General features: G+C 40.5%; 3 protein-coding genes across 3 annotated transcripts in view; 1 reads left to right on the top strand and 2 right to left on the bottom strand.

The window, feature by feature from the left end:
• Positions 1-1,012: 1,012 nt before the first annotated feature.
• Positions 1,013-4,233, bottom strand: zar1 (zygote arrest 1). Its single transcript, XM_078547357.1, has 4 exons — positions 3,379-4,233; positions 2,137-2,229; positions 1,984-2,058; positions 1,013-1,890 (listed from the first exon to the last, which is right to left on the bottom strand). Exons 1-4 carry the CDS (start codon positions 4,123-4,125, stop codon positions 1,747-1,749), a joined length of 1,059 nt encoding a protein of 352 aa, XP_078403483.1. The 5' UTR covers positions 4,126-4,233; the 3' UTR covers positions 1,013-1,746.
• Positions 4,234-4,755: 522 nt separating this feature from the next.
• slc10a4 (solute carrier family 10 member 4) overlaps positions 4,756-14,972 on the bottom strand; it is a 12,520-nt gene continuing 2,303 nt past the window's right edge. The window contains exons 2-3 of the mRNA XM_078547343.1: positions 14,690-14,900; positions 4,756-5,274 (exon numbers count right to left, since the gene is read on the bottom strand). Of these exons, the coding sequence (XP_078403469.1) occupies positions 4,759-5,274; positions 14,690-14,900 (727 nt within the window). The 3' untranslated portion in view covers positions 4,756-4,758. The remainder of the gene's footprint in view (positions 5,275-14,689; positions 14,901-14,972) is intronic.
• Positions 12,941-14,972, top strand: part of LOC144683855 (peptidoglycan recognition protein 1-like) — a 25,512-nt gene continuing 23,480 nt past the window's right edge. Inside the window, exon 1 of the mRNA XM_078547366.1 lies at positions 12,941-13,100. The gene's annotated coding sequence lies outside the window, so the exon portion shown is untranslated. The remainder of the gene's footprint in view (positions 13,101-14,972) is intronic.

Here is a 14,972-nt window from a genome sequence, read left to right as displayed (position 1 = left end):
ATGTATGTTCTAAAAGATGCACAACTCAAAACTCCCAAGATCTTCACTAGCTCAAGATAAAGGTAGACTATTTCACTTCATGGATGTTTCCACACATCAAACCAGTTTCAGTTAACATGGTTATTTGCCAGGATAACTTCAAGTCTGTACCATGGCATGGTGTGTCACCAATTCTCTCCTTGATCCTTTATTTTTGGTCAACACATTTAGGCCATTTGAGCTGATTGAAGAAATCTCCACTATTTGGTAAATCAATTAACATATGCCCTTCCACTACACCCAGCTGTGTTTACCCTCCACAAATGTGTTACATATTTTAAAACTTGATAAATTTAGTACTGAATGAAATGATTGAAAAGTTTTTGGCAACATAATCCACTCAGGCCATAGTGATTAGAGTAGTGAAATTATAGCCTGGCAGATGGCAGAGTTGGGGGTGTGGGGTGGAGGGACTCCTGTTCAACAAAATGATTTAGTAAACAATTTAAAATGGAAGTTCTGTGAAGTGGGAGTTATAGTATGTATTCCTAGAATTTTGTTCACACAATTATCTAGCAACTCTTCCAACACAATCTTGCTGGATAAGAAAATGCTTAGTGTTCACCAGCACATATAGCTTCCATAACATTCATTGCCTTATGGCGAGCCAGGCCCTACTAGGACAGCATTAAATTAGTTCATAGCTAAAGGTGAATATACATTTCCCACGACCTAAGCCTCTTTGCCATCTTCCCAAACTTGAGTCTGTCCCTTAATTAAAACTTACAAAACTGGGTTTTTAAACATTGACCCTAGCTGTAATCTTCTGCCAGCATGGCATAACTATTTTACATAAGTGAATGAATCTACAGCAAACTAGATCAAGCTATAGTTTTTATAAATTCACTTGTTAAAAGCCAATTGTTGAGTATTAGGAGATGGATTCAACTAAGCCATTAGCTTACAACACCAAGTTGAGGAAATTGCATCAGAAAAGGAACTTGGGTCACATGCATTACATTGGAATGAATGCATTCCATTAAAGCTAGATCACAATGTAGCAGCTACAATTATACAACTGTCAGTGCTGTCAAATATAGAAGGAATTATTAATCCATGTTCTTAACTGGAGTGAGAAAGTTGAGCAACTGTTAAAACAGAAGCAAGGTTTTCAATTAATGTACCAATTCCAGATTTTACTGCTATCTAAATGTAGTGATTTCCAGCTGGTGGTCTATTTTAGAGGATTGGCTACTGGGAAGATCAGGAGGACTCACTTTGCCCTCTGCAATTTATGCCAACAGTTGGCCACTAGTTTCTCCTTTTTAAAGCTGGGATGATGGACAAATTGAACATATTCCCTTTAAACAAGTACCCATCAAATAGGAGGAATCCCACTCTAGGTTTTTAACTGCTTCATGTTGGGACTTAGTCCTTGAGGAAAACTTCAAATCCAGGTGCCCAAACCCATTAGTCTTGCGAGTGATTCTGGTTACTATCTCATTCATCTACTATAGGAGGCGAGATAGAATTTATGTCATAGATTACATTAAAAACTTAATGGTGGAAACTAGAACATATCCATTTTGTATTTAAACCAGGGCTGTTGCAAGAATTTGTTAGGATTTTCAAACATTTCAAGAGACGGCAAGAGAAACGTGCTTTTTACACTTTATTTCCTTCAGCTCTATTCGATAGTTTAAAGAAACCAAAAAGACAAAAATAAAGTAGATTCCTGCATTCCATTAACTTAAGTCCTAGCAGAAATCAAATGATGTATTTGAAGCTGAAAGTGCTGTCACAGGAGAGCCGTTTGCCTTTGCATCTCCCACAGAGATCCTGGCGATGTGGCCTCTTTGGATCAACGTGGCGCATTTTGATAGGACATGTACATCTTGTCTGTTTGCAGGTCTGATGGGCAGGAAAAAACAAGTCTCACTGTACGGATGCTGGATACTCCTCAGTAAACGTCTACACAGGCTGTGTGCTTCCTGCGCTACTTACTTGACAGGTGATGTCCTCGACCCGGTAAGGGTTGTAGGCCTTCTCACAGGTCCTGCAAAACTGCTTAAAGTAGACCTGTCGGTCAAGGAGATTCAGGATGTAAACAATGTTCAAGGAGATTACATACAAAAAACAAACAACTTTTACACTTACCTTGTTAGTGCCTTGTACACACCAAACGTAAGCACTCTCCCAGCGAGCGTTACAGTCTTTGCAATGGAAGTATCCATATTTCTGCTCTAGAAACTAAAATGAAAGTGTTTAGGACTCGTTATCAGCAATCCAAATAACTGGTAGAAAATTGCAAGGCAGTGTACCTGATCAAAAATACTCATTACTAACAGCGTCCAAAACCGGAACTTAAGGTTTTCCCTATTTGCAATTCCAATCAACTTTGAGTCAGGGTGGAGCTGCAATTCACCCAGGGTTTGCATGGAATTGATCATTTTCATTGCAACTAATGTTGACTTCAAATGATGGCGAATATCATGAATTAGCACCATGTACCAAGACAAGTTTTATGCCACAAGTGTTCTGATGTTACTTGTGCCAAGCCAAAAGGCTCAAACTCCTTATCTCCCGCCAAAGTTACGGCAGAAATGTTTCAGATTTTCCCAATTGTGTAATGGCAAGTGGTGATCATTGGCAAAGAGGGAGGGGAAAGAAAGTAGAGTGGATTAAGGTTGCTCAAAGTAACAATTAGCGGTGGATTTGAAGGTTATTGGAGCCGGGCAGCCAATCTTAATACTGGAGCTTTTAACTGACGGGATCTAATGGTAGGGCGGTGCTGATTAGAATAAAAACCTTACGCTACTGGCCAAACTGCAGGTCTTCATGCGCACTTTTCTGGATAGTCAAGTGGGTGAATTCGTACAGAAAACGGTGCTCTCCCCATGAGAAACTATTTGGAGTTGCTTTAGAGACTACAGTATCATGCGTGTCAGCGGTTTACAATAATTAAAAAGGATAATTTCACATGCTTTAACACCAAGGCAGAAAAATTATTAATGTCCTAATATCTCCGTATGTGGCCTGGGGTAAGGCTCCAAGCACCTTAGCGTCTTTTTAACATGCTTAAGTCCTATTTTAAATACAAGCTGTTGTAGGAACTGTAAAGACCATTAGTGATTGAAGTAGGAATTCCATTATGCTTCAACATTCACTCGGGTATAATTGTCGCAAACTGCAATCTTACCTCAATGTTCTAGTAGTTTAGACGACAATGAAATCGATAGCACTGTAATTCATTACTGATTAAGAGTCTTGTTCGAATCGCAACATTAACCCTTTCTTTCCACATGCTGCCAGACCCGAGTATTTCCAGCAGGGTGTTTTATCACTAATTTAAAATTGAACACGAAAGGGATTCGAGTTGAGGCAAAAATAACTTCTCACCTGAAATCTTAAGCGTTTCTCGCTTTGGGTTGTTTTGGTGACCGCGGTTCCGGTGTCTTGCTTTTCCTCATCTTTCGTTGTATCTTCAGGCTGTTCGGCAATTGTGCCACTTGGACCATCCACGGTTGCAGTTCCTCTCTCTTCAAATTCCTTAACTTGCTCAGATACCGCTTCCTCCTTTGTAGCTTTCTCCTCTTTCACCACTTCAGATACCTCCTCTTCCTGCTGAGGTTCCTCTTGTGCTTCTTTGGAATCTGGTTTGTCGGCATCCCACGGCTCTCCTTTATACAGGAAGGTATTTAGATTGGGTGATATGACAGGAGAATAGATAGCCATGGTCCTCCGGAACCGAACATTTTTGGGCATACTAACCGGACTCCCCTGTATTTGGTTCTGTGATGGCCGGCGCTTGACTACTCCCCTCCGCCTCATAGTCATCATCATCAGTGTCCTGGGACCTAATGAACATTGCACAGACGCATCGGTTCTGGGATTAACCTGAACTCCAACATCTTTCGTGTTTGCTTTTCTCACTCTTGGTGTTAGGTTTGGGTTCACCTGGGATAATATCGCTTTGAGCTGAGCTCGTTGATAGTTGTCAAAATATTCGCTAGGGTCACCATAGTTGCTCAAGTAATTCCTTTGTCTCCAAGTAGAACCTTTTGGCCGGCTGCTTATGTATTGGTAAGAATAGGGATTATATGGTGAGTAAATATAATCAAACGCATCTTCACCTAAGGTAGCCATAGTCTCAGGCTAAGACACTATACCCACTGCTTTATTTAAATAGTCCACCCAACCAGTCAATTGCAAAGTCCCACTGGTTAAATCAATTCATTTAACAAGCTCCACTCACGGCTTTTGGGCAACTTTTATTAGTAATGAGCAAACAAAACATGGCAATTAGAATAAAAGCGGCTCTGGAAAATACAGCGTCTTGTGACTATGCTAATTCTAGAGAAAATTCAAATATTTTATGGGTCTCTGCTAGTTTAGAAAAATTGCAAATGAACATAGAATATGTTTCCTTAAAGTTATTCATGGAACACCAACAAGTTTTGGATTACCAGGTAAAGTATATTGATACACAGCCGTGTCCTGGAGGATCATTTCTTGACATGTTAAAGCTTATCAATAATTTACATTGCACCTAACAGATTACAAAATAGTTGACATTTTTACTCAAACTACACGTTAAATCTCATTAATTTTGAATTCAATTATACTAATTCCCCCAAAGCTGGATCGCACAGAGCACGTGAAAATGCCAAGACTAACGGTCAATTACCCCATTAAAGGGTTTAGTGGACAGCGGCTGTCAATCGTGAATCTTCTGTTAGCTCATTACGATTTACATTTTGTTGCAGTCAGCTTTCACGTTTACATATTGCTAGTAGTAGGTTCCATTATAATAGCGTGCTGGTCACTCGTGTTCATAGCTCCATAGGCTGGGTCAGTAGTCTCTTCCTCCTTGAGCTTCTTGTATGAAATGTCCGTGTCATCATCCTGGTCTGCCGGCTTTGTGTGTAACACGTCTCTTCTATGGATTTTATATGCCAAAACAAAAAGGGCAGCTTCTGTAGCTTGGAATAAGGCATAGAGCAGCGGGAACATGTAGACACCGCCAATTATCTGGGGAGGGAAGGCTAATTTCAGGATGGCTGTACAGAGTTGGACGTTTTGACATCCAGTCTCCAAAGAAACTGTCCTTCTGCAGTTAGAAGGCAATTTGAAGAGAGTACCCAGACCATAACCAGCAACGTATCCTGCGAGCGGCATCAACAGAGCCACAATGTACACAGAAGCTGGGATAGTGGCTAATAGCTCGGGTCCCAACAAGGTGCCAGTGAGGATGAAGAGGATTATTAGAGTGACCGTCAAGGACCACAGGGAAACCTAGAAAAGGAATATTGTTTTTAAAAGAATAATTTCAGCATATGCAAACTCTACTCCTTTTACTAACTTAAGGATTTCACATCTATTTTCTAAATATGAGGTCAGCCACTTTGGACCAAAAAGATACAACACGGAATGCTGGCAAAAAGCTAGAAACAGTTGAGGTCCAAAGTGACTTAAAGACACAAGAAAATAATCAAAAAGCTGAATGGGGTGCTGAGCTTTATACCTAGATGATGAGAAAACAAGTGATGGAAGTCATACTTCAGCTATATCTGGTCAGACCACACCTGGAGTACTATGAGTGATTCTGGGCACCGTGCTTTAGGAAGGATGTGGGAAGGGGGGTGGTGGTAATGTTACTGGTCTAGAAATCCAGGGACCCAGGCTAATGGTCTGGAACATGGGTTCAAATCCAAAATGGTAGCTGGTGGAATTTAAATTCAATTAATTCATAAATCTGAAATTAAAAGCTAGTTTCAGTAATGGTGCCCATGAAACTAACAGATTGTCATAAAAACCCATCTGGTTCATTAATGCCCAATTAGGGAAGGAAAACTGTCGTCCTGACCTGATTTGGTCTACATGGGATTCCAGAGCCATATAATGTAGTTGACTCTTAACTCCTCTGAAATGGTCAGTTTTGCCATACCACTGCAGCAAAACCAATTAAGAATAAAACAGACCACCCGGCATCAACCTAGGCATCAGAAATCACAACAGCACACCTCGCCCAGCCAACCCTGCAAAACCCTCCTTGCTATCATCTGGGGACTTGTGCCAAAATTGGGAGAGCCATCCCACAGACTAGTCAAGCAATTATAATAACCATGCTCATGGAATCATACCATACAGGCAATATCCCGGACACTTCCATCACCATCCCTAGGTCTGTCCTGCCGTTGGGACAGGACAGTGGTATACAGTTGGGCAAGAGGTGTCCTCAACATTGACTCCAGACTCCATGAAGTCTCATGGCATCAGACAAGAAAACCTCTTGCTCATTACCACTTACCACCCTCCCTCAGCTGATGAGTCAGTGCTGCTCCATGTTGACTACCACTTGGAAGAATTACTGAGGGTCACAAGGGCAAAGAATGTACTCTGGCTAGGGGACTTCATCAACAGTGGCCACCACTACTAACCAAGCTCTGAAGGAAACTCTGCCAGACTGGACCTACGGCAAATGGTGAGGGAACCAACACAGGGGGAAAACCTACTTGGCCTCATCCTCACCAATCTACCTGTTGCAGATGCATCCGTCCATGAGAGTATTAATAGGATTGACCGCTGCACAGTCCTTGTGAAAACAAGAAACCATTGACAAACTGAGGATGCCATCTATTGTGTTTTGTGGCACTATTGCTGTCCTAAATGGTATCGATCCAGAACAGATCCAGCAACTCAAAAGTGGCCATCCATGAGGCACTGTGGGCCATCAGTAGCAGCAGAATTGTATTCAACCACAATCTGTAACCTTATGGCCCAACATATCTCTCACTCTACCATTACCATCAAGCCATGGGATCAACCCTAGTTCAATGAGGACTTTGGGACAGCATGCCAGGAGCAGCACCAGACATACATGAAAATGAGGTGCCAACCTGGTGAAGCTACAACACAGGATTACTTGTATGCCAAACAGCAGAAGCAACATGAGATAGACAGAGTTAAGTGATTCCACAACCAATGGATCAGATCTAAGCTCTGCAGCCCTGCCACATCCAGTCGTGAATCATGGTGGACAATCAAACAACTAACCAGAGGAGGAGTCTCCACAAATATGCTCATAAACAATGATAGGGGAGCCCAGCACATCAGTGAACAAGACATGGATGAAGCATTTGCAACCATTTTCAGCCAGAGGTGCTGAGTGGATGATCCGTCTCGGTCACCTCCCAAGGTCTCCAGCATCACAGATGCCAGTCTCAGCCAATTCAATTCATTCTACATGATATAAGCAATAACTGAAGGTACTGGGTAGAGCAAAAGCTATGGGATTTGACAACATCCCAGCAGTAGTACTGAACACTTATGTTTCAGAACTAGCCATGCCCCTAACCAAACTGTTCCAACTACAACATTGGTATGTAGCCAAAAATATGGAAAACTGTCCAAGTATATCCTGTCCGTAAACAAATCCAATCCAGCCAATTACCACCCAAACAGTTTACTCTCGATCATCAGCAAAGTGTGACATCAAGACACCATTTGACTGAGCGTGGCAGCAAGAAGCCCTAGCAAAATTGAATTCAATAGGAATCAGGGGAAAAACTATCCACTGGATGGAGTCATACCTAGCACAAAGGAAGATGGCTGTGGTTGTTGGAGACCAATAATCTCAGCTCCAGGACATCACTGCAGGAGTTCCTTAGGGTAATATCCTAGGTCCAACCATCTTCAGGTGCATCATCAATGCCTTTCCCTCCATCATAAGGTCAGAAGTGGGGATGTTTGCTGATGATTGCACAATGTTCAATACCATTCAGGATTCCTCAGATACTGATGCAGTTGCAACAAAATCTGGGCACAACCCAGGCTTGGGCTGATAAGTTGCAAGTAACATTCGGGCCACACAAGTGCCATGCAATGACCATCTCCAACAAGAGCAAATCTAACCATTGCCCCTTGACATTCAATGGCATTACCAACACTGAATCCCCCACTATCAACATCCTGGAGTAACCATTGACCAGAAACTTAACTGGACCAGCCATATAAATACCGTGGCTATAAGAGCAGGTCAGAGGCTAGGAATTCTGTAGCTAGTAACTCACTTCCTGACTCACCAAAGCCTGTCCACCATCTACAAGGCATAAGTCAGGAGCATAATTGAATACTCTCCACTTGCCTGGATGAGTGCAGCTCCAACAATACTCAAGAAGCTCGACACCATCCAGGACAAAACAGCCCACTTGATTGGCTCCCCATCTACCACCTTAAACACTCACATGTTCCAACACCAGCACACAGTGGCAGCAGTGTGTACCACCTGCAAGATGCATTGCAGCAACTTGTCAAGCCTCCTTCGAAAGCACCTTCCAAACCTGCAACCTCTACCACCTAAAAAGACAAAGGCAGCAGATGCATGGGATCTGCAAGTTCCCCTCCAGATCACACACCGTCCTGAACTATATCACCATTCCTTCGCTGTCGCTTCAAACTCCCTTCCTAACAGCACTGTAGGTGTACCTACACTACGTGGGCTGCAGCAGCTCACCACCACCTTCTCAAGTGTAATTAGGGATGGACAACAAACACTGGCCTATCCAGCGATGCCCACATCCTGTGAGAGAATAAATCTTTAAAAAATAATCTTTGGAATTTATAATGTTAAGGGATGATATGATTGAAGTTTTTAAGATATTAAGGAGAACAAATAGGACCTGGGGACATAGTCTAACAACAAGAGCCAGTCCTTTCAGGAAACACTTCCACACAAAAGGGTGGTCGGAGTTTGGAACTCTCTTTTGCAAATGACAATTGATGTCAGGTCAATTGTTCATTTTAAATCTGAGATTGATAGATTTTTGTTAGCCAAAGGAATTAAGAGATTTGGGTAAATGCAGATATGTGGAATTAATTCACAGATCAACCATGATCGCACTGGATGGCGGAACAGGCTCAAGGGGCTGAATGGCCTCCTCCTGGTCCTATGTCCCTAAAAATTGCAATTGTATATATTTGGACTGGATGTAATTTTGACACAAAGGCTCCAACAAAAGTTTTATGAGGGAGCGGACATTAACAGGACATTCAATATGGTGTAACTAGTGGAGTGCCACAGGGATCAGTGCTGGGGCCACAATTATTTACAATATATATTAATAAGACCATAAGACATAGGAGCAGAAATTAGGCCATTCGGCCCATCGAGTCTGCTCCACCATTCAATCATGGCTGATGAGTTTTTCAACCCCATTCTTCCGCCTTCTCCCCGTAATCTTTGATCCCCTTACCAATCAAGAACCTACATATCTTGGTCTTAAATACACTCAATGACCTGGCCTCCACAGCCCTCTGTGGCAATGAATTCCATAGATTCACCACTCTCTGGCTAAAGAAGTTTCTCCTCATCTCTGTTCTAAAAGGTCTTCCCTTTATTCTGAGGCTGTGCCCTCGGGTCCTAGTCTCTCCTACTAATGGAAACATCTTCCCCACATCCACTCTATCCAGGCCTTTCAGTATTCTGTAAGTTTCAATCAGATCCCCCCTCATCCTTCTAAAATCCATCGAGTATAGACCCAGAGTCCTCAAACGTTCCTCATATGTTAAGCCTTTCATTCCTGGGATCATTCTTGTGAACCTCCTCTGGACCCTCTCCAGGGCCAGCACATCCTTCCTGAGATATGGGGCTCAAAATTACTCACAATATTCTAAATTTGGTCTGACCAGAGCCTTATAAAGCCTCAGCAGCACATCCTTGACTTAATGACTTAATGACTTAGATGTGGAAAGTGAATGTACTATCGTCAGATTTGTGGATGGTACAAAAATAGGTGGGAAGGCAAGAGGTGAGGATGACACAAGAGGGATATAGACAGGTTAAGTGAGTGGGCAAAAAGGTGGCAGATGGAATATAATGTGGGAAAATGTGAGATTATGCACTTGGGCAGGAAGAATAGAGGAGCTGAATATTATTTAAATTGAGGAAGACTGCAGAAGGCTACAGCACAGAGGAATTTAGGAGTCCTTGTGCATGAATCACAAAAAGCTAGCATACAAGTTCAACAGGGAATAGAGAAGGCAAATGGAATGTTGGCCTTTATTTCAAAGGGAATGGAGTATAAAAATAGGGAGTCTTGCTAAAACTATACATGGCACTAGTTAGACCACACCTATGATACTGTGAACAGTTTTGGCATTGGAGGCAGTCCAGAGACGTTAACTAGGTTGATTTTGGGTATGGAGGGATTTTCTTATGAGGAGAGTTTGGGTAGGTTGGGCCTGTATTCATTGGAGTTTAGAAGAATGAGAGGCGACCTTATTAAAACATATAAGATTCTTAGGGGGTTTGACAGGATAGATACTGAGAGGTTGTTTCCCCTCGTGGGAGAGTCTAGGACTAGACAACATAATCTCAGACAAAGGGGTCACCATTTAAAACAAAGATGAGGAATTTCTTCTATCAGAGGGTAATCAAACTGTGGAATTCTTTACCTCATAGGGCTGTAGAGGCTGGGTTGTTAAGTATATTCAAGGCTGAGATAGACAGATTTTTAATCAATAAGGGAATCAAGGGTTATGGGGAAAAGGCAGGAAAGTAGAGTTGAGGATTATCAGATCTGCTATGATCTCATTGAATGGCAGAGCAGACTCGATGGGTCAAATGGCCTACCTCTGCTCTTATGTATTATGATCTTATGGTTGCAAAATGGAAATATTAATGGTGCTGTTCTTTATCATCTGTGAACCCAGGACTCACTGTAGAAATGTCAGTTCCAAGAACTTTTTGGGATGATAAATGTAGTTATACAGGGAAACTCACTGAATGTAAAACAAGAACTAGAGCATAAAGGCATATTCAGATCGTGTTTTAACTGATAATTAAGAAAATTATAAATTTGCGTTATTAAAAAAATTGCAAAAGCTAGAAATCTGAACAAAGGTATACATTTTAAACATTTATCTCAGAGGTAAAATATATTAATCAATTTAATTGGAAAGTCATACTTCAAATTCCTCTGATGGAACAAAGCTAACATCAGAGGTGAGTGAAAATCATCAGATCAGAATTAGGTGGAAAACATTTTGTTCTATAAAGTAATAAGGATATGTGAAAAGAAAGCTAATTTTAATGGGAGAATTCAATCAATCAAATAAAACACATTTCAAAATCTGAACTAGTCAATATAATGCAATATGATTCAAGTGAAGCCACAAGATACAATGCACATCTTGACTTGGTAATAGTTAGTGACCCAGGTAATACATTTTGCAGACAAGAAAAGTCACCAGTGGACAAAACCAATCGCAGAATGATAAAGTTCAATAGGATTTGGGATGCATTAATATAAAAGACCAACAATCATTACTGTAATTTCAAATACCGAACTTCAAGGGGATGAGTGAAATAGTTAAACAAATAGGAGAAATTGTTTAACAACTGCTCAGCTAAGGATAGATCAAAGATGAAATGGAGGTGATTTTCAGTTCAAGTGCTACCAGTCAGTTCACTCATGAGGAAAGAGAAGGTTGGGAAATCCAGCAGTTTCTTGGTGGAGCCAAGCGTAAATAGACCATTAAAGGGAAAGGAGGCAGTCCTGTGGAGCGGAGAAATGGAGGAAACTGGCAATGGATGGAAGATTTTTGTGGGGCCAGCTGGAACATTTTTAATACTTAAAAATTGCACCAGGTATCATATACCTGTTTCCCATCTCACTCCAAAATTGCAATGATCCAGAGGAATTCTGATCTTTTCCTGGAATTATCTTAACTTTAAGGCCCTAGCTTAATGATCATGATAAAATGAGATGATTTCTTATAAAATTAAAACCTGCACACATCTCACATCATAGCCCTTACACTGGAACAACTGAGGTTATAATTTGTTTAAAATGTATTGAAAATGCAACACATCCAACTATGAAACCTCCATCAATACAAATGGTTATACATATCCACATCCATATAAAGTAATGAAAAAGGAAACCGATCTCTATTTATAACTATCAATTTACATGAGAAAATAAGAAATAGGAGCAGGAGTAGGCCATTCTGCCCTTTGAGCTTCTCTGCCATTCAGTAAGATCATGACTGAACTTCTACCCCACATCTACCTTCATGTACAATCCCCATTATCTCTTAATTCCTTAATATTCAAAAAATTATCATCCCTGTCTCTAATACACTCAATGATGGAGCATCCAGAACTCTTTGGGGCAGAGATTCCAAAGATTAACTGCTGTCTGAGTGAAGAAATTTTGCCTCATCTTTGCCCTGTAAGGCTGACCCCTTATTCTGAAACTGTGATCCTGTTCTGGTTTCTCCAAAAATCTTTCCTGTCACCCCTTAAGAATTTTACACTGTATGTTTCAACAAGATCTCCTCATATTCTTCTTAATTGTAGATAATGTAGGCCAAGTCTACTCAATCTCTTTGCAAAGAACATTCCTAGAACCCATCTAATGAACCTTCATTGCACCACGTCCAGGTTAAGTACACCCTTCCTAATGTGTGGAGGCCAAAACTGTACACAATACTCCAGGCATGATCTCACTAAACCCCTATATAATTGTACTCTTCTTAATTCTTTACTACAAAGGATTGGAGTATAAGACTAACATACCATTTGAATCTAAGCAGTTCCCCATTTCTGTTGCTATGCTGCGAAAGAAATTTGAGGATTTCAGCCCTGTGGGTTACTATAAAAGTGTTTACTTGGGCCACATTTAATTTCTGCTCTTCAAGGCAGAGGTAAGGTATGATACTTGTACTCACAAGAAACTGATGGCAACATTTACCAGATTTTGAATAGTGAATTGAGGCAAATTATAAATCTTTCAACATAATAATAGAAGCGGTAATAACAAAGCTGTAAAATTTCCAAATGGTACAGTCAGACAAACATTTCACAATAATGTCCAGAAGTGAAACTTGCAACTGAAGTGTTTGTAGTATTGAACTGAAGAAAAAACAGAAGTTCGGTTTACCACATACAGAAGTAAAATAAAGAAGTCTAAAAAAAAATTTCAACCAAGCAGAAATTTTATGGTAAGGGAACTTCGAGTTTTAGATCACAGAAGCAGTGCACTGACCTGAATATCTATTTTGCTTTTTATTCCCTATAACCTCTGGACAGGAGAACACTGCTCAAAGGAACGTGAGTTGTGATGCATCTTTGGTTTTTTTTACAATACTTTTTAATTTAAATTATTCAGATAACATAGTGTTGTAAGATCTTTCAAGCCTACATGAATCACAGGGGTAGATAGTGTATCTCTTTAAATCTTATTCAAAGGACAGAACCACCAACTGCACTGGAAGATCAGCATCAATTATGTAGACAAACCTTCTGAGTCAGAGGCAAGAGTGACACAAACTGCACTGGTACTCTATCCTTTGGTATAAACTTTGGTATTGGTCTTGGTATTTCACAATCGTGAGAGAAATAATAACATTACATTTAAATCTTTGTTTGCATTTAATATGTTAGACTTCCACACCAGATAATTGTGATTGAGACCCGACACAGGACTCATTTGAAGGAGGTTAATACAGAACTATAGTTATAGTCACTGAAATAATGTTAAGATTGTTGTTAGACCACCACTCTTGTGTTGGTGCAAAGTGGTTTTGGTGCACATTGATGCAAATGTTGGTGTATAATTTGGGAATTATATTCTGCAATGACTTCTGAATACATCAAAGCAAAGTGGGGATGAACCCTCCGTAAAGTGTGTTTCACACTCTTTGAGTTTCACACATGATGAGTAGAACCTCAGTCAAATGTGAAAACATGTTTGAAAAGATCCTTTGGGTCATCTAGGCATCTTATAAACCTAGTATGGAGTGTTTTAATATTCTGACAAAACAAATGGTATGGTCCACTCTTTGCAAAATTTGCAAAATGAAGGATTAGCTGTTGAGGCATTAAACATCACACCTTCATTCAAGCATATAAATGCAGTTCCCTCCTGGCAAGGCAGAATGTGAGTGCAACTGGCCAAAACTCCAAAACTGTCTTTGAAGAAGGGTTCATATCCAAAACATTAGCTGGCCTGACCCGCTTAGAGTTTTCACAAAATCTAATTTTTATTTCAGATCTCAATTATCTGTTGATTTATGCTTTTTGTTCTCAGTATTCAGTACGTGAGTTGGGTTTAAGAGCCCAGGTCCTTTGCCAGACATGTAAGTGTGCAAACACTGTAGTCTGGTGTAGTTGTCCTGTTATTTTTGGTTTGCAAATCACACTGGAAAAGACTGGAGTCTCCATGTCTCAATTTAGATTGGCAATATATTGGAAAGGAAAATGTATAAAAACACGAGCAAGTCCCAGTAAAATTTAAATATTTAGTTAAGACACATTTATAAAAATAAGTTACCATGTAATTGTGCGGGCTGGATGAATGCCTAATTGAGTCTGCTGGGGGTGAGATGATATCTTAAATCTGATATCAGATCTGCTGTGAGTCAAGCCTTTAAGTGCAGGCATCACAGACTGTATTTTTAAAAAAATACATTTTTGCTTTTGTCAATGTTCACATGTTCAAATCATCTTTACTGACCCTGATTCAAATTTAAACTTCATACAATTTACTACAATATTTGCTTTATTCAGAAGAAGAGGAAAGCTTCTGATTTTTGACCTTAGCTTGCATTTGTTGAACGATCAAAAATAAGGATGGTTTCAAACAATCTTAACAGGGTTACACAAGGGACAGACACTGCAGTCCGCCCATTTTGGTCACTGTACCTTTAGGAGAAAGTCTGCTTCTCTGTTGTATCTGTATCTGATAAAGACCCCCAGCCCAATCGGGATTAACGTGCAGCAGAGGGTAAGGGTTATGGCCCCGAAGGGCATGAGCTGAACGACAGGGGTATTAATCCAGGCTCGGCTGTAAATCCACAGACACAAGGGCATCAGTAGCAGGGCCAGTAGCGTGGAGGAGATAGTCATGATTATACTAAAAAAAAAGGAAAGGACAACACAGATTAGACCAAACTCTAAAGCCTGAAGGCTCAGTATCAGGCCAGTC

Source organism: Cetorhinus maximus, chromosome 1, assembly GCF_964194155.1.
Source record: "Cetorhinus maximus chromosome 1, sCetMax3.hap1.1, whole genome shotgun sequence".
NCBI lineage: Eukaryota > Metazoa > Chordata > Chondrichthyes > Lamniformes > Cetorhinidae > Cetorhinus > Cetorhinus maximus.
This window is presented reverse-complemented; position numbering and strand designations above follow the sequence as displayed.

What these genes read in the sequence shown, in the direction of transcription:
- zar1 (XM_078547357.1), bottom strand. Translation starts at nt 4,125, where the DNA reads ATGGCTACCTTAGGTGAAGATGCGTTTGATTATATTTACTCACCATAT. An exon ending in GTGTACAAGGCACTAACAAG is followed by an intron (nt 2,059 to 2,136) that starts GTAAGTGTAAAA and finishes CTTGACCGACAG; the next exon opens with GTCTACTTTAAGCAGTTTTG. An exon ending in TCGAGGACATCACCTGTCAA is followed by an intron (nt 1,891 to 1,983) that starts GTAAGTAGCGCA and finishes CCTGCCCATCAG; the next exon opens with ACCTGCAAACAGACAAGATG.